General features: G+C 36.9%; 1 protein-coding gene across 5 annotated transcripts in view; it reads left to right on the top strand.

Moving 5' to 3' along the window:
- Nucleotides 1-26514, top strand: part of VAV3 (vav guanine nucleotide exchange factor 3) — a 361362-nt gene that overhangs the window by 291164 nt on the left and 43684 nt on the right. For all 5 annotated transcript variants that reach the window (XM_032867260.1, XM_032867258.1, XM_032867257.1 and 2 more), the window contains exon 20: nucleotides 7590-7726. In XM_032867260.1, coding sequence (XP_032723151.1) covers nucleotides 7590-7726 — 137 coding nt within the window. The remainder of the gene's footprint in view (nucleotides 1-7589; nucleotides 7727-26514) is intronic.

Genomic DNA, 26514 nt, shown 5'->3' with positions numbered 1-26514 from the left:
GTCACTGACCATTTTTCTGTCCCTTGTGTACTTCAAGCTCTTTTCAGTCTCAGACTTCATGTTTATTGTTCAACTTGCCTATTAAATCCAACCCTCCCACACACCCCCCCAAATAATTACTTCTTTCTCCTCAGGCCTTAGGATTTCTTCTCCTAAAGAAACCTCCCACCTTCAGCCCTACCCACAACCTGGTCACTCTCTAATCCCATACCTGTTTCTAAATGATTCCTTCTAATAGATCTATCTGGTATTACATCAGTCCATTTGTTTTTATGTTTGTTGTCTCTGCTAAAATACGAACTTTGTGAGAGGGGAACATGTCAGTCTTATTTACAGCTGCATTCCCTATACCTAGGCCAGTATCTGCACATGGAAGATCTGTAAATATTTGTTGAATAAATGAATGAACTCATTGAAAAAAAAATGAAAACTAGATTATTGCAAAGTGCCCTTAACCATTTTTGCTTATATTTTGTCTTATCCTTTAGATATCCTTAAGGACTGGACTATTAAAGGTTCAGTGTGGTTGCGAGAAAGAAACATGCTCTGTTGCTTTGCGGGGAGGGGTTTTGCTAGAATGGTAAGAAAATGGCCCAGGACATCTTAACAGTAGTCACTCCAGGGTTCAGTACTTGCCATGAAGGGGAGGAGTTCAACAGGCTTTATGGTATTCTTTCAGGACCAACAGTTCTGGAAACTAGTGATGCCAGTCACCTCTTGTCAGGAGTCAGAAACCATGGTTCCCTGCTGACTGGACATATCTGCATCCTGCTTTCATGTTCTATAGGAGCAAATATGATTGGCTTGTTTCTCACCATCCATTGAGGACTGGCCCTTTGGACTGTCTTCTTCAAGCCTCCTCACATGTTCAGCAGCTTTATTTCAACCTTTGGCTTAATCACTATCCTCCCTGAGGTACTCAGGTGCTGTCATAATAGCAGAATGATGTGGTTTATGTGATTAAAACTTTCTGTAGAAAGAACCACATGTGGCTACTTGTCCACAGGTCCACAGAACTGTGTGTGGACGTATCAGGCACTGAAAGTACTGTTGACTGTCGAGTCCAGGGCATTTTGTTCTGGTCATTGAGATTTGAAGCCCTGTCTTTAGAATAAACCAGTAGGACTCTCTACTTCCTCCTAGAATTCACCTAATCTTGGGGAGCACACAGTCTTTGACCACTTGGTGGTTCGAGTAGGTGGTAATGTTCTTACTTTGAAATCGTGTGATTGTGTTCTTTTTTCTATCTTCAAAGAAGATGTTGCGATAGCTCAAGTTGTTTTTAACTGGACTCCTCACACCCCTGGGCAGGGGTCATTTTTGAGGGGTCTGACAAATGGTACATTCTTGTAGAGCTTTAATCTTACTTAAGGATTTTAGGGAAACTTTTCTTTTCACGAAAACACATATTTGGTGGAACAGAATATTAAATTTGTGTGGATTTTAAAATAACATGTGAAATTTTGTAGTGAGTTTTATGTTTGGTAGCCTATAAAATCTTTTTAGTGAGTGGAGGGGAAAAAAAAAAACTTTCAAAAGGTATTATATGTTTCACCCCTGATTTACTAATGCTCCTGTAAGTAGTGCCAAAGAGTGAGTAGTCAGTGTTAAAAAGTGGAGGAACTATCTCTGTCTGATCCTTGTTTTTATATGAGGAATGACAGTGCTATTTCCTTCATCTGATTCATCATTGTTTTTAAAAGGAAAGAGTAGCCTTCTCTGGGTGAAAATTTTTGAAGTCATTGATAGGGAGTGTTCCCTTTGTGAACAATTAGTTCTTTAGACCAGTTTGTTTTCCACCAAATTGTCTGTTTCTGTTGTAACAGATGGTTTCCATTATGAGCCTCCTTTTGCTTCTCTGTGGAGACCAACAAGTCAGTGGAAATGCACTGCTTGGTTGGAGATGTGGTAGGCGGGGAAGCCCAGCATCCTAGCTACCTACCTTGCCCGCTGCTTGTTCTGCTCAGTCTAGTCCCCAGACATGATGGTTCGATTGTGAACTTCTGTCAGGAAGAGCCCAGACATTAATGTTAAGAGGATTTAGCTGGCAAGGTGTTCTTTCGCTGCAGCTTTTTCAAAAGCATGTTTGGAACCACTGGTTTTTGGTCACGATGAATTGCTCATGCACCCACAAAGTGTGATTTCTAAACCTAGCTAGGATTTGGAAACCACACCTGGAAACTTATAGCAACATAAAAGTAGATTTCAGAGTTCTACTAGAGACTTAACAAAATACATTCCCTGAAATTTTTATTGACAGGCATATTTTGAAAAATTCCCGCCGGACCAGAGCCTATGCCCAGTTGTATTGTGTTTGAGTTCACCTGCCTCATCAGTAGATGATAGGCTCTTTGAGGGCAGGAAGCATGTCCTTGCCTGGTTGTCAATCCACCATGCCCAGAACTCATGGGGTGCTCAGGACATTGAAGGAAGGAATGAATATGTGATGCTTATAATCAGCTTCCCAGGGTAAATCAATATATTCTCCGACATCTTGTAGAAGTAATTATTTTTTAATGTGGCTGTGTTTAGTTTTTAAATTAGGCCTCAGAGGTGAAAGGCCAGCACCTTACTGACAGCCCATTTATCTAACTCTTCTCCAAGTTATTGTCCCGGGGAAGCCCGTTGCGTTAGAACAGTGATATCAGCATTGTGTTTAAACACTAATCTATGTTGTGGCCATCACTCTTCTTAGAAGCCAAGTGGTTGATAGTGGTACAGTAGGCTGTTCATTGAATTTTGAGGGTTTATGTGAAAATTGTTCATGAAATAGTTTATATCTGGCGAACTTTTAGATAGGGTTCTGCTTAGAATTAACTTTAAAAAAATTATTTTTTAAAAATTTCTTGGCATGTGCCATTCTTAGTGGCATTGGATTCAAACTTGGAAGGAAATCTTGCTTCAGATCCCCTTTCACTTGCATATTGTTTTGGAAAGCTCTAGTATGCCTTGTAATTACATTGGCTTCAGTTTTATTTAACTGGAACCTGATGACTGGTACTGGAGTATAGCCATAATTTTAATATTGCCGATTCTTCAGTTTGTTAATTCATGCATAAGATGACTTGGGAACCTTGTCTGATTTAAGACTAAGTATAATGACTAGTGTGAACAAAAGTTAAAGGGCAAAACTGTCCAGAAGTTATATATCAAGGATGTAGTTAGCTGCACAGCAACGTATTTGCTGTAGGGAATGAAACAAGCTAAAATAACATTTGGCAGGAGCACTAATTAGTCTTAGCCATTTTAATTATATTCCTTTAGATAAAGATAAGTCATTATATAAAGTTTCGGGAACTTCCTACATTGCTTAACTGTACATGTTGGAATTATATATGATTTTTTGCATTTAATATCTGCAGGTAGTTGCATGATAAATTTTCAGATTTTGATGAGCAGCCCTGTAACTATACCAGTCTATGCACTATAAATGCTATTCTGGAGCAGAAAGAAACTGAACAGTGCTTGGGTCTGTGTTACCCAAGAAGAAAGAAGCTGTTTTCTGGGATGAGTTGTAATTTTATAATATAATGGAATTTATATTTTTAAAATCAGTTTTTAGAATAACTTTTGGTTATTTATTTCTGTTTGATCAGAGTTAGTGAGAAAAACTGTCATCTACTTTTGTAGATTTATAATGCTTTGCATTTTAGAATTCCTTGACGTATGGATAGCTAAAGGAAAATATGAATAACTATGGATTTTAAGCCTGAACAAATTTTGAAAGGCTAATGTATAAAAAGGAAATTTGACACCTCCAGCGTAACTCCAGATGGAAGGAGGCCCGTCAATGGAGAGAAGTAACACAGAGATTTTGGAGTAAATTTTAGATAGAGTTTGTTAATAAACTATACACCCCAATGAGTTATAGTGTATACTATACACCCCAATGATAACTCATTGGGTTGTATAGTATCATGTAGTGAATGTTCTCTACTGGACATTTTTAAAGAGAGGTTAGAACCTGTCAGGAAGAGGGAGACAAACCTCAAGAGACTCTTAATCTCACAAAAACTGAGGGTTGCTGGGGGTAGGAGGGTAGGGAGAGGGTGGTTGGGTTATGGACATTGGGGAGGGTATGGGCTATGGTGAGTGCTGTGAAGTGTGTAAGGCTGACAATTCAGAGACCTGTACCCCTAGGGCTAATAATACATTATATGTTAATAAAAAATAAAAAATTAAAAATTAAAAAAAAATCCAAAAAAAAAAAAAAAAAAAAGAAAGAACCTGTCAGGAATATTTTATAAGGAGAGAGGAAAACCTGCAGTAAATCAACACTAAATGGCTACTTGAAATATGAGGATCTGTAAATCTAATTTCTTCTCCATTCTTGATCTCATTTATGAGGTGTGATGCCTGCCTGGCATTAGACTGTGTTAACAATTATATTGATGGTTGAGTGCTGACATGAAGTTTAACCCAATCTCTCTTCTTTAATTGCATTTTTATCTATCCATTAATGGGATTATGTTCACCTTCTTAGCAATGTTACCATGTCTGTCTGTCTTTCCCTCCCTCCCTCCCTCCCTCCCTTTCTTTCTTTCTCTCTCTCTCTCTTTCTTTCTTTCTTTCTTTCTTTCTTTCTTTCTTTCTTTCTTTCTTTCTTTCTTTCTTTCTTTCTTTCTTTCTTTTTATAAAAAGGAGGAATATAAGCCATTCCGAACACCAGTATCCTAGCACTCCTATTATATACAAGCACCAGCGGCAAGATCAAGGTGTCAGAATTCATTATGTCACAGTGGCCTTGCTGGATCCCTTTTATTCTTTGATCTCTGGAGCCCTGTTGACCCGATGACAGATCATCCTGAAATGGGAAGTGCTGACCTATCAGAAGTAAATAGCCAGAGATTATTCTAAGAAATGACTAAAAAATATAAATTCCATTATAAACTCCTAACTCATCCCACAAAAAAAAAAAAAAAAAAAAAAAAAAAAGAATCAAATAAATGCTGCATTTTCAAAGTCACTTATGGACGAATTCAAGTTAGTAACAATGTCTTTTTTGGCTATTACCCAGGCTCAACCATCACTCTTGGCAAAGAGCACACAATTCAGTTTTAGGAATGAGGTCAGCAACATACCCTATGCTAGTGTGCTTACTAGATCAACTTCCCAAGTGAAGTTTATAACCAAGAAGAAGGTTATAGCAGAAGAGATACAGTAAATGAAAAATTTAGCAATAAGTAAGACTAAAAAAAACCAAGTCCATCATTTCAAAGACAACTTAGTTCTAAGTAAGCTTTAAGACTACTGAGGCCTCATTTCCTGACCAGAGCATATTAATATATGTAAGACTTCAAATTTTAAGTAGGATTTTAGTAGGCTATGTGTAATGGGCATTCCAGTCCATCAAAAAAGATAAATAAGGCAGCATTGTTCCATATCTTACATTTCACAGCCTTCTTTGTCACCTGGGTATGCCATATGTTAACCGCTAATTTATATATGGTTGGTGAGATGTAATTAATTTTTTTTCTTTAGACACTTTATGGTTTTTCAGCCATGTTCTTGAGAATGGACTATGTTGGGCATGTTGGCAATCACAGATATATTGTTTCTATCAGGCACTGCTTGGTTCTGTCTCTGTGGGTCTACTGCAGGAAAGGTCAGAGCCCTTCCAAGCATTTCACTGGTCCCAGTCTTTGAGGCCACATCAGTTATTTCAGGTTTAAAAACTCTTATTCCTTGTCTTTAGCCTTTATTTTAAAATTGACATAAAAACAAACTATCAAGGGAGCCTACTAATGAAATGCTTTCCTTGTTCTAAGAATGTTCAACAAAACTGAGGCTAGGGGCCCCTTGGTGGCTCAGTGGGCTAAGCCTCTGCCTTTGGCTCAGGTCTTGATCTCAGGGTCCTGGGATCGAGCCCCACATCTGGTTCTCTGCTCAGCAGGGAGCCGGCTTCCCCCACTCTCTCTGCCTGCCTCTCTGCCTACTTGTGATCTCTCTCTCTCTCTGTCAAATAAATAAATAAAATCTTTAAAAAACAAAACAACAACAACAACAACAACAAAAAACTGAGGCTAACCACAACTCTGGCCCCCCAGCATGGAATAACTATATCAGTTGTGTGCAGGAAATATTTAGGTCTCATATAAAATAAACAACAGCAACTTGATAGAAAACATAAAATAAGCTTTTTTCTCTACTCAAGGCATATACTGTGTTGAGAGCAAGTCTGATAAACACTTGACTGAGAAGAGTTCTGTCGAGTGTTGTTTTTGGGAAAGACAATCAAGTCTGCTGTTTGTGTAAGGGCATCTGGTCGGGAAACACTCCATGAAAGATGTGGGATGAAAGTCATCCCTCCAGGGGTCCTGGGGCACAAGAACTGAAGCAAAGGAGAGATGTAGCAACTCGTAACATGCCTCAGCAGTTACAGCAGCTAAGTTGGGGTGAAGGGTCCAACGTTTTTCAGTCCTCCTGCCTTCTGATGGATGAGTTGATAAGAAGGTCTTGATTAACGCTTTTCAGTTCTGCCTAATTTACAGCTCTACTTGCTTTCTTCCATCTGGGATGGTTATTGAAAGAGGATTATGAGGACTCTATTAAATTGTTTGCAGGAGCATTTCACGTAGGTATTGAGGTATGTGTAACTGGACAACCTTTTCTAGGTAACTTGGACATCTAGAACTGAAGGACTACCACACATTCTCCTACTCTATTGGGCATAGCATTTCCAGCAAGTTGCAGCTTTACCATGGTCAATCATTGGAATAAAAAGTCTTGACATGTGTAATAAGCAATGGCTCGAGTCCCTGAATATGCACAAGATGTCATGTTTTTGAGTGTTCTTTCTCACAGGAGGGAGCATCTCATCTATAAAATAAAAGGTGACTGTGAAGTTGTCCGTTTGTGACCAGTATTGGTATAGTTAGACTTGGATGCAGTTGAAGCTGTTCTCAAAAATGAAATATTGAACTGAGACCTTCATCGCACGTTCTTCGAAATACAAAGAAAAAGGATGGATCTGTATTTCAAGTGTTGTTGATGCTATTGGCTTAGACATGCTCCTTTTATTGGGTCTGTTTTGCAAGCCTAAATTTGAGCCTGAAGAATTTCTCCATATAAATGTCTTAAGTATTGCGGTGGCACATCCATCACCTTTTTGCTTTTGAATTACAAATATAACCTTAAGATATGAGCCTTATACTGGGCACTGTGATACATACACAGAAAGGGTGAGCCTCCTTAGTGATGAAATCAGCCAGTGCCCAAGAGGAAAGTAATAGGCAGAAAGGATAGAGTTGATGAAAAAATTGATTCTTTTCCATTAAACTGTACGTGATATGTTTTTTATGAAGCAGGCATCAGCTGAAAGAAATATTTTTTCAACTAAAAAGAGATTGATGGTGAGGGAGAGGAAAAGTATGTAAGGGATCAGGAGATAAATATGTGTCTTATTCCATTACCTTCTCAAATAATAAGAAGGTTGAAAAGCATTCCATTGTAGTTACTTCAAATGTTTATGTGGCCTTGGTGCTATTAAACCTTGATAATGTTAATGGCCTTGTTCTTACTTTAAAGTACATTCGGGCTTCACATGTCATTATTTTCTGAATTCTAAAAGTTGTGTTGCTTATTTTCAGGCTTACCAAAGATGCAGGCCATTAAGAACTATACAGGAGTACCGCTCCCAGCTCTTCATGAAGGACCCCCACTGCATATCCAGGCAGGGGATATAGTCGAACTTCTGAGAGGAGATGCCCACAGTCTGTTCTGGCAGGTAATATCTCTGTCATTTGGACTGTGGTTTGGTTTGGTTTTTGTTTCTACTTAATGGATGATTTATGGCTGCTTAAAGAATAAAGCTCTTTCTTTAGAAACTGACTTCGTGCTTTCAGCTTCAGAAATTTTACATGAGGTGAGGAAAAATATTTTTTATTAGCCTTCCCATGTTTACCAATGCCAAAGTGGCAGTGAACGTAAGAATGCTAAAGAAAAATAGGATCCGTGCTGTGAATCATAATTACCAGTTTTATTAAAAATTCGTACTTTGCCAGAGCATTTTTTTCCAGACCTAGGACCTGTGGGTGTGATCTAATTTGCATTGCTTTAACAGTTAATGGTTCGTTTCAAGGGAACCACCTAATTAGCTTGCCAGTGGCCATTTCTGGCCATATTTGATTTGTGCCTACCCACAGAAATGCTGAAGTTCTCACAGGTGCTCTGGGCATTATTCATGAAATGTATGAAATATGAAAAGTAAGTGAGCCTGTTGATGTTTGCTGGTGATGAAACCTCTCTTGTCCAGTAACCCTGTATTTGGTCTAAGGATTGTGTTAGGTGAGGGCAGTGTGGTATAGTGTTGAGATTTGATAAAGCTGGATGGTAGAACATTGCTGTTCACTAAAGTATTCTCTATTTTCATGTGTATGTTAGAAGTATTTCCCAATAAAATTAAAGAGTTTGTTAAAATGTGTGTTGAGGGAAAAGGGCATGGGCTCAGCGGAAAGATTAGCACATAAGTGAAATTTGGTTAGGGGCAGAGAGAGCAGGGAAGAACTAGTAGATAATAATCCATTGTGTACATGCATAAATGATAGTTATTTTGTTGACTTAAAATATTTATGGTCTGCCATTCTATTACAGATGAATGCTCCTAGATGGAAATTTCTCTCCAACCACTGTAGCCAGTGCTGTGGCCAGTGGGTCTTCCAAAACTCCACTATTCCTCTTTCGTATCCCACCCCTCTCATACCTCATTCTTTCCAAAAACTGAAGAGATAGAATGAACAACTGAAACTCTACCGACTCTTTAGTCCAGTCCTGCACATTCTACCCCCAAAACAACATATACCTGCCTGTGTACCTGTAAGATTCCTCCTACTCAAGACTTCTTTTTTTTCATAGGTTTTTCAGCCCACAATCAGCTGACTCTTGACTCCTACGTTTTCAACTCTGTTTTCTCCACTTCTTTTCTGTGGCAAATAAATATACTTAAGCTCCTCCCATCTTAAAGTACATTAACCCAACTTTCTATCTGGTTATTTTAGTCTCCTTCTTCCAGTCTAAAACTAAACTGCTTGAGAGAGTAGTCTGTACTTCATCTCTCCTTCCTTATGCCCTATTTATAATGTAGTCTCCTGCAGAAACTAATGCCACTTAAAAAAAAAAAAAAAAGAAAATGTTGCGGTACATAATGCATTGCACGTATTTAAAGTGTACAATTTGATAAGTTTTGGCAAATGAATATACAAGTGAAATATCATTAATCAAGATGATAAAAAACAGCCCCCAAAGTTTTGGGTCTTCCGCTTTGTAATTTCTCTCTCATGCTTCTACCTGTTGCCCTTCCTCAATCCCCAGGCAAGCACGGTTCTGCTTTTAGACTATGAGTTTGCATTTTTCAAAATCTTATAGAGTACGTTAAAAAAAAAGAATTTTATATACCGCATCATACAGTATCTATTAGTTTTTGTATGGCTTTTTTCACTCAGCATAATTATTTTGAGATTAAGCCATGTCGCTTTGTGTAACAATCGTTCTTATTTTTTAAAAAACCATTTTATTGATTGTATAAATAGAATACAAAAAGCTGTATACATTTAACACCTGCAACTTGACAAGACTTGGAGATAAGTATAAATCCTTGAAGCCATCACCACAATGTATGCTATAAACCTATCCTTCACTTCCAGAAGTTCCCCCTGCCCTCTTCATTTATTTACTTATGTGATAACATTTAAGATCCTGCCACTTAATGGATTTTTAAGTATATAACACAAGATTATTAAATACAGACTCTATGCTGTACAGTAGATCTCTAGGACTTTTTTTTTTTTAAAGATTTTATTTATTTGACACAAGAGAAAGATCACAAGTAGACAGAGAGGCAGGCAGAGGGGGACGGGGAAGCAGGCTCCCTGCCAAGCAGAGAGCCCGATTCGAGGCTCAATCCCAGGACCCTGAGATCATGACCTGAGCCAAAGGCAGAGGCTTTAACCCACTGAGCCACCCAGGTGCCCCGATCTCTAGGACTTATTGTGCACAATTTGAACTTTGTACTCTTGGACTAATACTGCCCCATTTCCCTTTTACACCAGTCCCTGGCAGCCACCATTCTGTTCTTTATTTCTATTCATTTGGCTATTTTAGATTCTTCACATATAAGTATAGGCAAGACACAGAAGTAACCTAATGTCCCTCAGTGGGCTAATGGATAAAGAAAATACCTATATATACATGGATAAAGATACACATATACGAATATACAAATGGATATACAAATAAAGAAAAAATATATATACACAAACACACAAGGGATATTATTCAGACTTCCAAAAAGAGGAAATCCTGCCATTTGCAAAAGGGTGGAAGAACTTGGAGGACATTATGCTAAATGAAAGAAGTTCTTTCTTTTTACTGCTTACTATTATTCTATGTATGGGTATAGCACAATCTATCCTTTAGCCTATTGATGGACTTTTAAGTTATGACCAGTTTGGGGCTATTACAAAGAAAGCTTCTGTAAACTTTCAATATAAGTCTTTATATAGACATATGCTTCATTTTTAGGTAAATATTGAAAGGGAAATGGGCAGATCCTATGTAGATACATGTCTAAATTTTTGAGAGATTACCAAACTGTTTTTCTAAGAGATTTGACTGTTAACATTTCTACCAGCTGTATTTGAGCATTCTAGGTGCTCCAATAATATCCTCACCAGCAGTGGGTGTGGTCAGTCATTTAAATTTTATCTTTTCTAGCAGGTGTATGGTGTTACCTTATTGTGGTTTTGATTTGCATTTCTCTAATGATTAATGATATTGAGCATCTGTCCTTGTGCTTATTTATGACCCATATACCTTCACTGATGAAGTGCTTGTTCAAACATTTTGTCAAAATTTTTTATGGGCTGTGTGGTTTCTTATTATTGAGTTTTGAGAGTTCTGCATATATTTTAGGTACAACTTCTTTCCTTTTTTAAAAGATTTTTATTTATTTATTTAGAGAGAGAACATATGCAAGTAGGGGAAAAGGCAGTGGGAGAGGGAAAGAATCTCAAGCAAACTCCCACTAAATCCAGAGCTCGATAAGGACTTGATCTCACAACCCTGAGATCTTGACCTGAGCCAAAATCAAGAGTCAGACGCTTAAATGACTGAGTGACCCAGGTGCCCCCTTAGATCTTAATAAAATATGATTTCTCTTTATTTTCTCCTAGCTTGTTGCCTGACTTTTTATTATCTTAATAATGGTGTATATATAACAGAAGTTTTTACTTTGATATATTGAAAGTAAAAAAAGTTTGTTAATTTGTTACATTAAGGATCGTGTATATGGGCATTGCATTTAAGCAATAGTTGCCTATCCAAGGATACAAAGATATTCTTACATTCTCTTCTAGAAGTTTTACAGCTTTAGGGTTTAAATTTAGGCTTATAGTCTATTTTGAGGTATTTTTGAATATGTGTTCATTTTTTTTTCAAAAATGGTGTTCATTTTTTGCATATGGAGATCCTTGTGTTCCAGCACCATATGTTGAAAAGATAGTCATTTCTCCACGGGATTGCCTCTTCACTTTTGTAGAAAATCAGTTGTCTGTTTATGTGTTGGTATGTTTCTGGATTCTGTATTCAGTTCCACGGATGTCTCTCCATATTTGAACTAATACAATGTTTATTTTGATTGTTGCAACAAATTAATGTCTTAAAATCAGACAGTGTTTTTTCTCCAGATTTTTTCTTTTGAAAGGTGTTTTGGCTCTTCTAGGTGCTTTGTATTTCCTATGAATTTTGGAGACATCTTATCTCACCAATAGAAGGTTGCTGCAGTTTTTATTGGGATTGTGTTCAATTATAGATCAGTATGAGAAAACTGACATCTTAACAATATTGAGTCTTCTGACCACTGAACATGGTATAGCTCCCCATTTTTTTAGGTCTTTAGTTTTTCAGCAATGTTTTATAGTTGTCAGAGTGAAGGACATGCACATAATATCCTTAATTATTTCATATTTCATTTGATCCTATTGTACATGGTAGTTTTATAATTTCATTTTCTATTTATTGCTATATAACTGACTTTTATAAATTGATCTTTTACCCTACAACCTTGTTAAACTCACTTATAGGAATTAATTCCAATTAGTTAAATTAGAATTATTCTAGCAGATTTTTAAAAAGATTTATTTATTTTTGAGAGAGAGACAGCAAGTGAGGGGTGAAGGGAGGGATAGAGAGAGAAGGAGAAAGAGAATCTCAGAATCTCAAGCAGAATCCCTGCTGAGCGTGGAGCCCAACACGGTGTTCAATCTCATGACTCTGAGATTATGACCTGAGCCAAAACCAAGAGTCGTACACTTAACCAACTGAGCCACCCAGGCATGCCAAGTCTAACAGATTTTTAAAATATGGACAATTATGTTGTCAATGAATAAATGTAGTTTTACTTCTTCCTTTGTAGTCTGAATGCTTTCTATTTCTTTTTTGCCTTATGACAATGGCTGGAACCTCCAGGAAAATGCTACTAGAATTAGAGGAAAGGTATATACTTGCTTTATTCCTAATCTCATGGGGGAAAGCATTAAGTCCTTTACTATTAGATCCTTTACTATTAGGTATAATGTTATCTGTAATTTTTTATAAATACCTGTCATTAAGTTGAGGACGTTCTATGCTAGGCCTACTTTGCTTAAAGTTTTTATCAGTAATTTATGTTGGAATTTTACCAAAAGTTCTTTTTGCATCAATTGAAATGATTCTATCATTTTTTTATAATTTATTAATTTGGTGAATTACATTGATTTTCTGATGTCCTACCAATCTTGCTTTCCAGAGTTAAACCCCAACTGGTAACAATAGATTGTCCTTTTTATTTATTGTTGTTTTATTTTCTTGTAATTTATTTTCCAGGTTTGTTAATAGTTTAACACCCAAAGAATGAATGGGGAGCTATTCATTTCTCTTAAACTTTCTGAAAGAGTTTTTATAGAATCAGCATTATTTTTTCCTGAAGTGTTTTATAGAATTTATCAGGGAAGCTCTCCAGGCCTAGAGTTTCCTTTATAGGAAGTTGGGTTTTTTTTTTTGTTTGTTTGTTTGTTTTGTTTTGTTTCATTTTGTTTCATTTTTATTACAGTTTCCTTAGTAAATATATGGCTATTCAGGTTATCAATTTCTTTCTGGGTAAGCTTTGATAGTTTTTGTGTAGACTTTATAGTAGTGTCACCTCTCATTTCTGACATAGGTAATTTGTCTTTGCTTTTTTTTTCCTTGATCAGTCTAATTAATTGGTTATGAATTTTATTAAACTCATATGAGGTTAGTTCAATTTTTCTGTTTCATATTTCCCTGATTTCTGCTCCATTCTTTATTCCTGCCTTCTTACTTGGGGTTTAATTTGTTCTTATTTTTCTAGTTTTTTAAGTTCCTCATTGGTTTGAGAATCCTCTTTTCTAATATAGGCATTTAGTGCTATAAATTTCTAAGTACTACTTTTGCTGCCTCCTAAATGTTTGATAGGGGCTGTATTTTTATTTTTGTTCATCTTGAAATACTTTCTAGCATTTTTTTTTCACTTTTTCACTTCCTTCTTATGGCTCATTTAGAAGTGCACTATTTAGTTTTCAAATAGGGGTTTCCCAGATATATTTCTGTTTTAGTGATCGTATGCCTCTGGCTGATGAACTTACAAGTGTTGTTTGTCTTTTTTTTTCCTCCCTGCCATGGTGGAAAAGGTTGGGTAGAGTGAGCTAGAGCTGAGTATTTTCTTCCCCGCACCCCTGCCCCCCACCACCCCATATATTATAGGGTATATTACACTGGTAATATCCGAACTGGTCAGGCTTCCTTTAACTAGTTTTTCCTGAGGGCACGTCTTATTAAGAAGAGCAGAGTGGGAGCACCTGGGTGGCTCAGTGGAATGAGCATCTGACTCCCTTTGATTTCAGCTCAAGTCATGATCTCAGGGTCCTGAGATCCAGCCCTGCGTGTGGGGCTCCCCACTCATTGGAGACTCTGCTTCTTTCCTTCTCCTTCTCACTCCACTCACACGCATACACATTCTCTCTCTCTCGCTCGCTCAAATAAACAAATAAATATGAAGAAGAAGACGAAGACGAGCAGAGTGCCTTTTCTCCTCCTTCTGCCAGAAGCTGGGGATTTTCCTCTCCTGTTTACTGTATGAATCTGGCCAAGCTTCTAAAGGTAGTCTTACAATATTGTGGGTTTCCCCTATGATGGCTCCCCCTGGACTGTTTAACTCTCAGAGCTGTAAGCACTGAACTTTCGGCAATTTTTCAATACCAGTTCAGGTTTTCCTAGCCCAGCACTGGCACTAGATCCCACAGCAGTCTCTGCTGGGGAGTCTCTGCTCTGGAAAGTTGTGACTCCCTGTATTTGCTAGTCTGTCTTTCCATTCCTGGGGGCTGAGGTTTGTCCTGTGTCTTTCCCTCTCTTACGGATCCAAGAATTGTTGATTTTTTTTCAATCTATTCAGTGTTTTATTTGTTAGGCAGGGTGATGACTAGCAAGATTCTTACATGAAAAACTGGAAGCCCGGTGTTCTTTTTACTAAATTGTATTGCCTCCTATTCTTTTTAGATGATAAGAAAGACATTATTATTTGTCATTTCCTTTCAACGGCCTGGAAACATGAAGCTTTTCTGGTATGGTGGTATAATGGCTTTGGAAACTCTCAGGAAAATTGTAAGAGAAATGAGGCCATTGTATGACAAAATGTATGTGTATATCTGTTAAGGGGAAGATGGCTAATGTCTAGAGCAGAGAAAAACAATTGGCACATTTATTTCAGATCAGCAAATATATATTGAGTGTCAGCTCTATACTCACTTCTCAGACACTGCTCATATTTCAATTATCAACTCCAATTTTTGGTTTGACATTATGTCTTCTGTCTTTAGAGGATCCATTCATGCTTGCTGGGAGCTAGCAATATGTTTGAATTTTCAGAGATAAATTAAAAGTTCATCTAATGTTTTCAACAAGGATGTAGCATAAGTTAGAATTGTCTTATGCATACTTTTTAACCAGTCAATGTATTTTTTTAGCCCACAGATTCTAGCCTTATTGACAGGAACAGTGGCACTGTGAGAAAAACCTGATTCAAGTCATGCATCTGTCGCCAGCTAGTTGTGTGGCTTGGGTCAAGTTATTCAGTCACTATGTGGCTTTGTTTCTTCTTTTGTTACAGAACAGGACTGGACCAGAGCTGTACTCACAACTCTGAGTCATCTGGGGCTTTGCAATAATGTCAACACACAACCCCACTTCCAGATATCAGGGTACAATTGGTCTGGGTTCAAGAGAACCCTAGATAAATTTCTTTTTAAAGATTTTATTTATTTATTTGACAGAGATCACAAGTAGGCAGAGAGGCAGGCAGAGGGAGGAGGAGGCAGGCTCCCTGCCGAGCAGATAGCCCAATATGGGGCTCGATCCCAGAACCCTGGGATCATGACCTGAGCTGAAGGCAGGGGCTTTAACCCACTGAGCCACCCAGGCACCCCAACCCTAGATAAATTTAATGTAAGCCATTGACTAGGGTGATCCAATGATTTCCAGCTTACTCCTTGGTCTTGGATAGCACACCGGCTTATTAAGAGTAGCTACAAGATAAGGTGTCACAGTGAACTTGATCAATACTTTGTATTGGATAGTTACCAAAGGGAACATTTTCTAAGAACTAATATGCAGTTAAAATATATTTGCCACAAACTTCATACTGAACTTGATGTAAGTGTTTTCTTTGATTAAAAAGTACTTCACATCTTACAATTCTCCAAGGCTATCATGATGAAATCAGCTTTTGTTTTACATGTTGTACATATGGAAGGTATATGTAGGAAACTGGTCTGGATGTGAACTTACTCTTGTACTTACTCAATGGCATGATTTAGAATGGTGTGTTTTAAAAATTTCTTTTTTTTAATTTTTTAAAAAAAATATTTGAGAGAGAGAGAGAGAATGACAATGAGAGAGAGAGCATGAGAGAGGAGAAGGTCAGAGGGAGAAGCAGACTCCCTGTGGAGCTGGGAGCCCTATGTGGGACTTGATCCTGGTACTCTGGGACCTGAGCTGAAGGCAGTTGCTTAACCAACTGAGTCACCCAGGCACCCTAAAAATTTCTGAAAAAAATCTTTCCTCTGTATTGAATATGATGTGTAAAGAATGTTGCTGTTTTGATCCTTTGAGGTTACAGCAGTTTGTAGGTGTGCTTGCAGTGGTTCCATGTACATTACTTTGTTGATAATCGTATTCAAAGAAGACAAGTACTTTATGGTTTGCATCCTAAAGGATGTGACTCTGCCCTGTGTGTGCATGTGTATCTATGTGAGTATGTATTTAATTGCTTCTGAGAGGATAGTTTTTAGGCACCTCCTTTTTGGTCTCTACCCAATTGGTTTGGTCTCATTAGAGACTGCATATAATAGCACCAGAAAAATAAGTGTTTTTCTTTTCTGTGTTACAGTTTAGGAAATTGTAGCTCATTTTGCTGAGTGGCGGTTACTGACTCTGCCATCTATTGGCATCATGACCTTACATAGATTACTCTGTTTTATCATCTGTAAAATGTTTTATAAGGGCCTCAGTTTTATCATCTGTAAAATGCATACAGAATAAAATAAATGATATATGAAAGAGGTCTAGCCCAGTGCTCATTAAATAGTAGCTTCTAGCATTCATCCATTCATTCATCCAAGTACTTTGAAGATTTTATTTTTATTCATTTGACACAGAGAGAGAGATCACAAGTAGGCAGAGCAGCAGGCAGAGAGGGTGGTGGGAAAGCAGTCTCCCTGCTGAGCAGGGAGCCCGATGTGGGGCTTGATCCTAGGACCCTGGGATCATGCCCAAGCCAAAGGCAGAGGGTAACCCACTGAGCCACTCAGGTGCCCCTCATCGAGGTACTTTGGGTCTTACTTCATGTTTTGTACTGACCACAAAAAAAGACAACAGTTTTCTAACCTTGTGGTTTAATGACCTAAGGAATGATCAAAGCTCAGAATAGGTGATGCAGCTGGTTTCCATGTTAAGCTTTGTGTTAACACTTTTATAATTATATTGCTACAAATACATGTAAAGTTAAAACTGTGGGTAACAATATAGATATTGCAATATTACAGTGGCTTTGCATTTGAATTTCAAAAATGTCTTTTGTACTAGTTAAGTGCTTTGGCTTATTTAGAAATTTTCAAGAAATTATGCTTTTAAGACTAAACTGTTTTCTCCTCTTCTTTCAAGTGAGTCACTTCACTCATTAGTGTAGAAAGTTGAATTTTATTGTAGACTGTCATGTTTTCTACATACTCTATGTCCAGAGAATACAAATTATCCTCCACTTTCTATCAGGAACTTTCTATGAATAGCTATTATAGTCTAGTCTATATTATTATTATAACAACAGTAATTTCTAATGCTATCAAAGTGAGTGGGTATCTGCATTTTCATTATAACTTCTTTCAAACAATGAGTTGACAATTGAGCTGTAAAAATATTCTCTGTATGGTCCTTGCATTGAAGCCATTCATTTTGGCAGCTTTTTCTTGTCGTCTTTGTTGTCTTCTTTCTCTTTCCTTGAAAGTTCCATAAAATTGTCTTCAAGTGAAATGAATATAAAAGAGGAAATTGGCCATTTAAAGTACATTTCCTAGTGCAGGTGTAAGGCATAGTTTTTACTGAGAGTAACAACATATGGAACCATTCTGATCATGTCATTGGACTGATGACAAACCTGTTGCTTTAAAGTTGTTTCTGTATGTGAGAATAAGGACTTAGGAATGAAGGAGAACATTCTTCATGCTGAGAGAGACTATTTCTACTAGAAACTTTATTTTCCCAGAAGAGGTACAAAGAGGGCAAGAGAAAGAAGCAAGCAAATGTAAAATCATGCCATGCCAACTATGGGGTCTTTTTTTTTTTTTTTAAACAATAAAGAGCTTTATGTATTTTCTTCTTATAATAAAGCTTATGAAACAATGAGGATCCTCTGTCCTATATCATGGGGTTTTATTTGCTCCATTGTCGTTTATGAATACCCAAATGTTCCACAGGGAGAATTTTCTAAGCTAACTGGAACCAAAAGACAATTATAACCAGGAGAACTGTAATCAGTGTGCCAAAAATATATATTTTTATCCACAATGAAAGTTAAATAACCTAGAAAAATAGTTGTGATACTTCACACTTACAAATCATGCATCTACATGATCTTTATTCTAAGGAGTGAAAATGTTTTTACACACATTCTGATTAATTCACAGAAATCTCCATAAAGAGGGTAAATTGGAATTGTGGTTTTAAAGGGCCAAATTTATCACCCATCTATGTATGCTGGCATTTGCAGGATTAATATTAGACTTTTTCAGACTTCTCTTCTCCTGCCTTAGTTCTATATGTTAGACTATCCTACCTTTGTTTTAGGAGAATCATTTATAATTCTTAACACCTCTAAAGAAAAAAAATACATTTTTAAAGGCGGTTTAGTTCTTTGGTAGAACAATCAGGAAACACAGCATTGCTTTATGTAGCAGTTTCAGCTTTTTAATTTTTTTTCTCTTTGCCTCAAAGGAAAAACTGAAAAGTCAGAAAATAAGTCTGTTTGGAGAGAGCTTGAGAGTCTCCTGAGGGAAGCATTCCTCATTACCCTGCTTGGGGAAAGGGTGGGGTAGGGGTGGCTCTTGACTTGGCCCTGGGCAATTAGGTGATAACTTCCCCTTTGCAAACCTTAAGAGACTCTTAACTCTAGGAAACAAATGGAGTGTTGCTGGAGGGGATGTGGGTTGGGGTATGGGATAATTTCGTGATGAGCATTAAGGAGGGCACTTGGTGTAATGAGCACTGGGTGTTATATGAAACTGATGAATCATTAAATTCTACCCCTGAAACTAATAATATAGTATATGTAAACTAAATTGAATTTGAATAAAAAGTATTTTTTAAATCTGCTTTGCTACCATCTTTGCCCTAAAGCACAGTTGTCATGTTTGCATGCAACAGACGAACCTTTCTTAGTTTCTCAAGAAACTTGACTTCCCATATGCCTGATATATTTAGCACTGATTACAATTCCATTGCTTATAATTGGCCATTCAGATGTCCAGGTGATTTTTTTTTTTTTTTTAACAGATAGGTTTTCCTCATTTTAACCTGGAAAACAAAACAAAACTAAACTAAGGGCTCAGTCAGGGAGAATCTTTTTCATAGAAGACATGCTTTTTCAAAATTATAGCTATTGATTCATATTTTACACTCTGTCTGAATTTACCCTTCTACTTCCCATTCTTTTAGCTAAATGCTTCTTTACCATCAAGGCTTAGGTTGGGGCACCTCCTTTGAGGTCATCTCTGAACCTGACAGAAGGGTTTCTGGCATAACACTTCTAGTATATCCTCAATGGTCTGTTCATTTTTCTCTCTGCCTGATTAGAGCGCTCCAGAGAGTTAAGAACTGTGGCTTTCATCTCTTTATCTCTAGCGCCTAGCCTAAAATAGGCATTCAGTCCATAGGTCTGGAATGAATAATGCTATTCAGACTGCTGTTTCTGTACTATGTTATTTACAAGTTTTCAAATTCATTGTTTATGAACTCCACTGATACTTTACAATGTAACTGAGACACCATTAAAATATTCATTCATCTTGTCAGAGTTAAATTTATCCTTGTTCTCTCAGAATAGTCTTTAAGCTATTTAACCTTATGTCCTCAAATTCCTCATCTATAAAATGGGGATTTTAATACCTAAATGACACACAAGGGTATTATAAAAATCATAGGAAGTAAATTTGAAAGAAAATGGAAAAGGAGAAAAAGTTTATTTCTGTGTAATGGCTAATGATTTTGAAAGATAAGCTTCATTTTTCCAGAAGTGGGAAAATGATTGTTTTTTTAGAATTTTAAAAAATTTCATCTTCCCCATGTTTCCATATGAAGAGTCCCATTAACATATGTAGGCTCATAGAAGCCCACTCTTCCCTCCTAATTCCTGTACCCAATTCTTGAAATTTCTTTAATCAGATGTTAAACTTTTTACTCCTAACTCGACATAAAAGCACAAATGATAAATCCTGAAGGGAATAGTTCATGTAAATAAGTAGGCTAAATCATGAGCCCTTCTTTCAGAGCAAGGTTGGATGAGGAAAGTGTAAGTAAGATGGCTCAAGGAAAGGGAAGGAGAATAGGAAGGAACACAACAAGGCAGGGGTTTACAGAAAACAAACTTTGCTTGGGGGATGATTTGCTTACTTATGGACTCAGCTGTAAGCAGTATTGACCTTTTGTGTTAAAAGCCTTAAGCAGTCTGTCCTGTAACACAGGACCTGCCCAGAAACCCTCTGGGGTCAGGGAGGCAAGGTACAGTGGAGTGGAGTTAGTAGGTCTTTACTCCTGGCATCTCTCCCTGCAACTTTAGTAGCCAAATCATTTCAAAGGAGTCTCTTCCTTTGCTCTAGATTAGGAGACTTTTCTCGTTTCTTCTAGACCACACAGGAATTTTAGCTACAATAGAAATATATATATATGTATACATATATGTATATATACACATATGTATACACAATATATGTATACATATATATATATATGGTTTTTGGTTTTGTTTTTGTTTTTAACTCCCTGATCTGCAGTTTAGGTGCCATTCTGTGTCATAACCAGAGGCAAATAAGAAGATGAACAAAAAAATTTTTTAAAGAATCAAATCTTCTTTATTAAGAAAACTGATTCTTGACACCAAAAGGCTCATTGCTTTGACATTATAAACCATAGAATAAACATCTCTGGGAACTGTGTTTTTCCCCATTCAGATGCCTGCCCCAGAGCATTTCTTTGTGAAATCCCAAACTTGGTTTTTGTTATGGCAGGGATACCGTTTTAGGCAGTGCTAGAGCATAGTTTCAAGGTCTTCCTCAGTTGACCTTGACTTTGCTTCTTAACTGCCTCTCACCACTTGCCCATCCCTTGGATATAGTCAGGAGAAGCCACGGCAGAATTGAAATTGTGGATGTGGCGGTAAAAAGCCACATGAAAATAGTACAGCTTATGTGGTAATAGTATGTCATGTAATCATGAGACCTTTATTTTGACAGGTGTTTACCTCAAAATATTGCATTAAATCAGGGTCCCTAATTACAGGGAAGAAGAAAAAGGCAAAGCCTGACTGTAATATAACAGGAGAAGCCAGGAGAGATGATTATAGACGATAATAGACATTAGTGAAGGCCCGTAAGAAACATTCTCCCTGGGTGATTGCCAACTGGCTTTGATTGAATAGATCATAAACTGAGTTTGCAGGAATGTTTCCAAGTGTACAGACTGTATTGTGGGAATTGGCAAGCCTCCGACAAAGTGGGTAAGGTCCTAACTGTTAACTCTCAAGATGGGCATTTTTGGTTAACAGCTCTTCACTTGTATTTTTCCTTTGTTTGGTACAGGGCAAAATGTAGGTTATAATGTCTGTAGGGGAGAACACCGCTGTCTAAGGAGAAGTTTAGACAGTGAAGTCTTTTCTTTCCCAATAGAAAGCAACATTATTAAGGGGATAGTTCTGAGGAATTCTGTTGTGGTATATTTTCTTCTGTTATTTCATTACCATAGAAGCCATATTCTGCCATAATTACTACAAGGACGTGTCAGTCACAAAATACCTTCGGTGGACCACCGATCCGCAATTACATCTGTGATATGGCTGTTGATTTGACACCACAAGGGGTTTCAGTAGAGTGCACAGGTCTGTGCCCTCAAGACTTGGGTCCAAATAATATCTCAGGTTATAACATATATTGGATTTTAATTATTCATAGTAATTGGAATTCCTGAAGAGTGAATGAAGGAAATGTCATTTCTAACAAGTCAATCCTGTATACCCTGGAGAATAGAGGACTTCACATCGAGGTAAAATGAAAGTCATTTAGGACCTGAAATGTCTTTATCTTCTATAAATAAATGTAACCAGATTCAATTACTGACACGTAATATCCCTAATTAAGAATTTGTGGATCAGATACTTCTTAGTAACAGTAACGGACAGGAGAACTGTAGGGATTTAGGAAAAGGGCTCATGTAAGCAAAGAACAGTGGTAAAAGAGAAATTCTGAGTCAAAAAAAAAGAAAAGAAAAGAAAAGGAAAAAAATCCTTGGGTCAAACCCTGTCATTTCACAGGCAAGAATATTGAAGCCATAAAAAGGTAAATGACTTACTCAAGGATCAGAAAGACAGGAATAGAACATCAGACTCCTGTCTATCCATATCAAATTGTTACCTCCTACGTTTTTTTCCCCTAGTCCAAAATTCTGCAAAAATCTATGAAAATGACCAAAGCAAAAGCTAATTAAGGAATCGACATCATCTGAATAAGATCCTTGAAGGTGATAACTATGTTTAGTCATTTTTAATCCCCTAGTATGTAACATAATCCCTCATACATATCAGGTAGTCAATACACTTTTCATTAAAGCAGTGATTTTGTTCTTAGTAGAAAAGTAAATTCTTTAAAAACATCTAATGCTACCATGAGCATTTGATGTGTATGGTGCCATTACTCAGGATATTTCCTTTGTGATTACTTAAGATTAAAATCACCAAGGATAGGAAAACATCCATTAGTTGTCTGCCAGGATTAGAAAAATGAATTTCTATATTTTGGACCTCTGTCAAGCCTGGTTTACTTTTTGGGTTATATGGCCTCTCCCTAAATAGAATTTCTTCCAAGAGTGGTAGATCCTTGTTCTTTCTAGATTTTGTAGTAAGTAACCACTTGGGATTTGGCCTACCTACATTCAGATTGGTTTTTGCTTGCTAATTTTTTTTTCTTTCATCAAAGGTATGCTCTTCTTTCTTTCACCAGAAACATAGTTATTAAGTTTTGATTCAGGATTACATCACATACAGTATCTTACCTAGTGAAACTTTAGAGACAAAGCCTCAGGACATGAAAAACTAGAGTCCCCTTCCCTGCTAGAGAAGTCCAGGAACCCCACAGAATACATTTTTTTGGATAATAAGAAAAATGTCCTACAAAGTCTCATTCTGCTATTATAGTCATCTCACAAATAATAAGTGTAGAAATATAGCTTATGACTTTTTAGTGGGTTTCTCTTAGTGCACATTTCACAACTTTTAGGGTGTTTTTTTTTTTGAGTTTTTGACACTTCTTTCTGCCAAAATCTCAGTGATGTAGTAAACACAAACAATCTTGTCTGCATTCAAAAAGCCATCAAATATCGAAGCTTTAGTCACATGTTTTGATGACTTGATGCAATTATAAGCCCTTATAAATCAAAGATACATTTCAAAGATCCAAGATACAAGTTTTTTTTAAAGTTATTCGGAATTCTGAGCCTATGACAGCCACTTAACTATGAATGAACTAGGTTAGGAATATTAATTTTATTGTCTTTTGAAAACCCTTAGGGTTTATGCATTGGACAAAAGTTAAAAATGCTATTCTCTTTTGACTAATAAATGGTAAAAGTGTTTGGCTATGTTTTTGTTCTTTTGTATGTTTGCATGAATATTTTGGAATTCATTGTAATGACCATTAGGTAGAACCTTATGCAATTACGCTTGACAAATTTTCAAGTTGTTCACTGGTGGAAAAATGCCCATCTTACTCGTCATACAAAAAGCAATGACCAAAGAAGTGTGTACTTGCATGAAAACATTAGCACATTCGAGATAAGGAAATGGACTATCTGAATATAGTATTTTTTGTTCAGGTGACATGACAGTTATACAGGAATCTATATTACTTCTGGTTTAGCAGACTTGTCTAAATATAAGGAGGATGGTGGGATTATTACCGGGCTAGGTATTTCTATTTTAATAACACATGAATAGCCAACAAAAAAATTTAGAAGTGAGAAAATTGATTGGAAATAATCAAAAAGCAGTATTGTGGAAAAAATAGAAAAATAGTTATTTTTAGCAGTCATTAAGTGTTTTCAGACAAGTTAATTCTTTGATCCTTGTATTACCCTAGTGAGGCATATGTGGCAGACCTTGTCATCATTCTTGTTTTACCATGGAGATTTGCCTAAGGTTATAGTTTTTTTAAATAGCAGAGCTGGAAAGAGAATGAGCTCTCCCAAAGCCACATCCCTACTGAATGGTAGTGATTTTTCTGAGTTTTCCAACAACTAGTACTGATGTATATTTAACTACTAACAATGGTTATAGTATGGTGGCAGCTAGGGTCACAGATGGATCCTTATCAAAGGTTATAATTTCAGTCAGGGTCTTTGTCCTGGTCTTCTCTTCTTTTCCAGTCCTTTGGTTCTATTGCACATGATCACAAAAGCCTGTCAGAATAATTCCAAAAATAGTGCTTGGTACAAGCTATCCATCATCCATCCATCCATCTGGTCAGTAAACTAATTTGTATATTTGCCTAGATTCCCATAATTCATGCCTACCCTGTATGTCTTCTCCGCCCCCCCCCCATACCCAGACTGTACATTTCTGACAGTGAGAGAGGACTGGGTACAGTGACAGTTGCTCTGGCCATTACCCATGTGTGATAAATTGCTTAGTAATCTCCACAGCACCTTCATGCATACGTTGAAAGTGTTTAGGGCATTGTAACTTGGGAAAATTTCCAATCTTTCATAAATAACCATTAATCTGTCCCTTTTAAATTCAGCTTTCCACATCTGTTTCAAATTGTTCAGTGCTATTCCAGGAGTGCATTAAACCTCCAATCCAGGTGGTATTAAGGGGATAAATGAGCCACAGGGAAAAGACACTCTGTATTTTTCTTAAAGCAATTCTTTCTCCTTTTTGCAAAGTTAGGAGCCAAGCAATTTACGATTAAGATTTTTGGAGGATATCCTCTGTCATTTTAAGCCATCCTTGTCTATGGGTTTTGAAAAAGCAGTTTCAGCTCTGCTGTGCTATCACCCGTTAATGTTTTTCTCTGTACTGGTAGATTATAAATATCATTTCTACCATCAAACTTAACGTAGTTTTAACTCATTACGGTTTACTGTGGATTCTTATTAGGGAAAAATGAAAAACAGTTATAATCTAAGATCAGTTAGAAATAAGGAAGTGTCTGAATATGCATTTATGTTTATGATGTTCAGGAATTTCAGAGAAAGTTATCAATAATTTTAGTTTGATACGTTTTTCTACAGGGAGCAACTTGCTTTTCAGGACAGAAGGCATTATTATTTTATGAATTATTATTTAATATTATTTTGCTTTGTTTCTGCTCTACTTTAGTTAATAAAAATTATAAAGGTGCATCTTTTCTTACCATAGATAGCCCATAACTTATTTTCTCAGAGACTTTCCAAAGAAAATATTATCAGAATGAATCAACCGGGACCATTAGATTTACAAAAGTCTCCTCGCATAATAGAGAGAATGCTCTGCAGAATAAATGCATATAAAGATAGAACTCTATGGTACACCAGATGACATGTAACTCTGAAAAAGGAATGTTTTCAAATTGACCTCGAAAACGTTAAGGGACTCTCAAGAACCAATATTAGGCAGGGGGCTAACTAGAAAATAAGATTTTTTATCTCTGGCGTTTGTAAGGGACATAAAAGGAACGACACATTGATTATTTGACCCATAATACACTGCCCACCCAGGAATGCAAAGAGGAAGAAAATTCAGCTGCATGCCTTTCTCAAAGTTAGTAAAAATTTCATAGATAGATCATCACACAAAGTGCACAAAATCACTGGCTTTGCAAATGGCTTATTCCGTAGCTACAGTCTGCTGTTCCATCCACGCAGCGTAGGGGACTGACAGCTGCTCCACCCATTAGCATTAATGAATTATCAATGTACATCCCACACACATCCACCGGGGAAGCAAAGACACTCCTCCTACACATTACTTTGTTTTTTAATCTTCCAAATGTTGTCGGATGCTTATTACCTTAATAAGTGGAAAATCATTGAATATAGCACGTATTCTCTCCCATAGTTAGAACTGACATCTCCTAGGAATGAGTGAGGAAATGCAGCTTTATTCATCTGTTAAGATATGTTAAATTATCTCTCACCTCTTTGTTATCCAAGGGATATCTAAGACCATTAAAGAAATGTAACCTGCACTGCTAAGGCATTTCATTGAGGAAAAAACAATTCAGAATGACCTTGGTACTCTGTTGAGAGAAAATTTCCCTCCCTGAGAAAACCAGTAGTGTTCTTGAAAAGTAGGGAAAAAGAACAAAATGGTTTTTGATACAGTTAACTGTATGTCCTGGTTTACCCGTAACTGTCCCAATTTAACCCTTTTGTTCTGGCATAGTTATTAATCATTACCCTTTCCTCTCAAAAGATCCTGGTTTGGACAGAAAATTGCATGTTTACCCTAGTTTTAGGACATTTCTTACATGACCATGACCCTTCTTCTAATGTCAAGGACAGTTCCCATTCATGCCTTTCAGGTGGAATCTTGGTTCTATAAAGGAAGAATGACCAAAAAAAAAAAAAAAAAAACAAAAAACAAAAAAAACTGAGCCTGTCTATACACCTTCAGAAGTTGAAAAATTTATTAATGTGTGTCCTAGTCTTACATTTGTGTTCTCACCTCCTTTC

The sequence above is a fragment of the Lontra canadensis genome, unplaced genomic scaffold (genome assembly GCF_010015895.1).
Source record: "Lontra canadensis isolate GAN:19392208 unplaced genomic scaffold, GSC_riverotter_1.0 scaffold33, whole genome shotgun sequence".
NCBI lineage: Eukaryota > Metazoa > Chordata > Mammalia > Carnivora > Mustelidae > Lontra > Lontra canadensis.
This window is presented reverse-complemented; position numbering and strand designations above follow the sequence as displayed.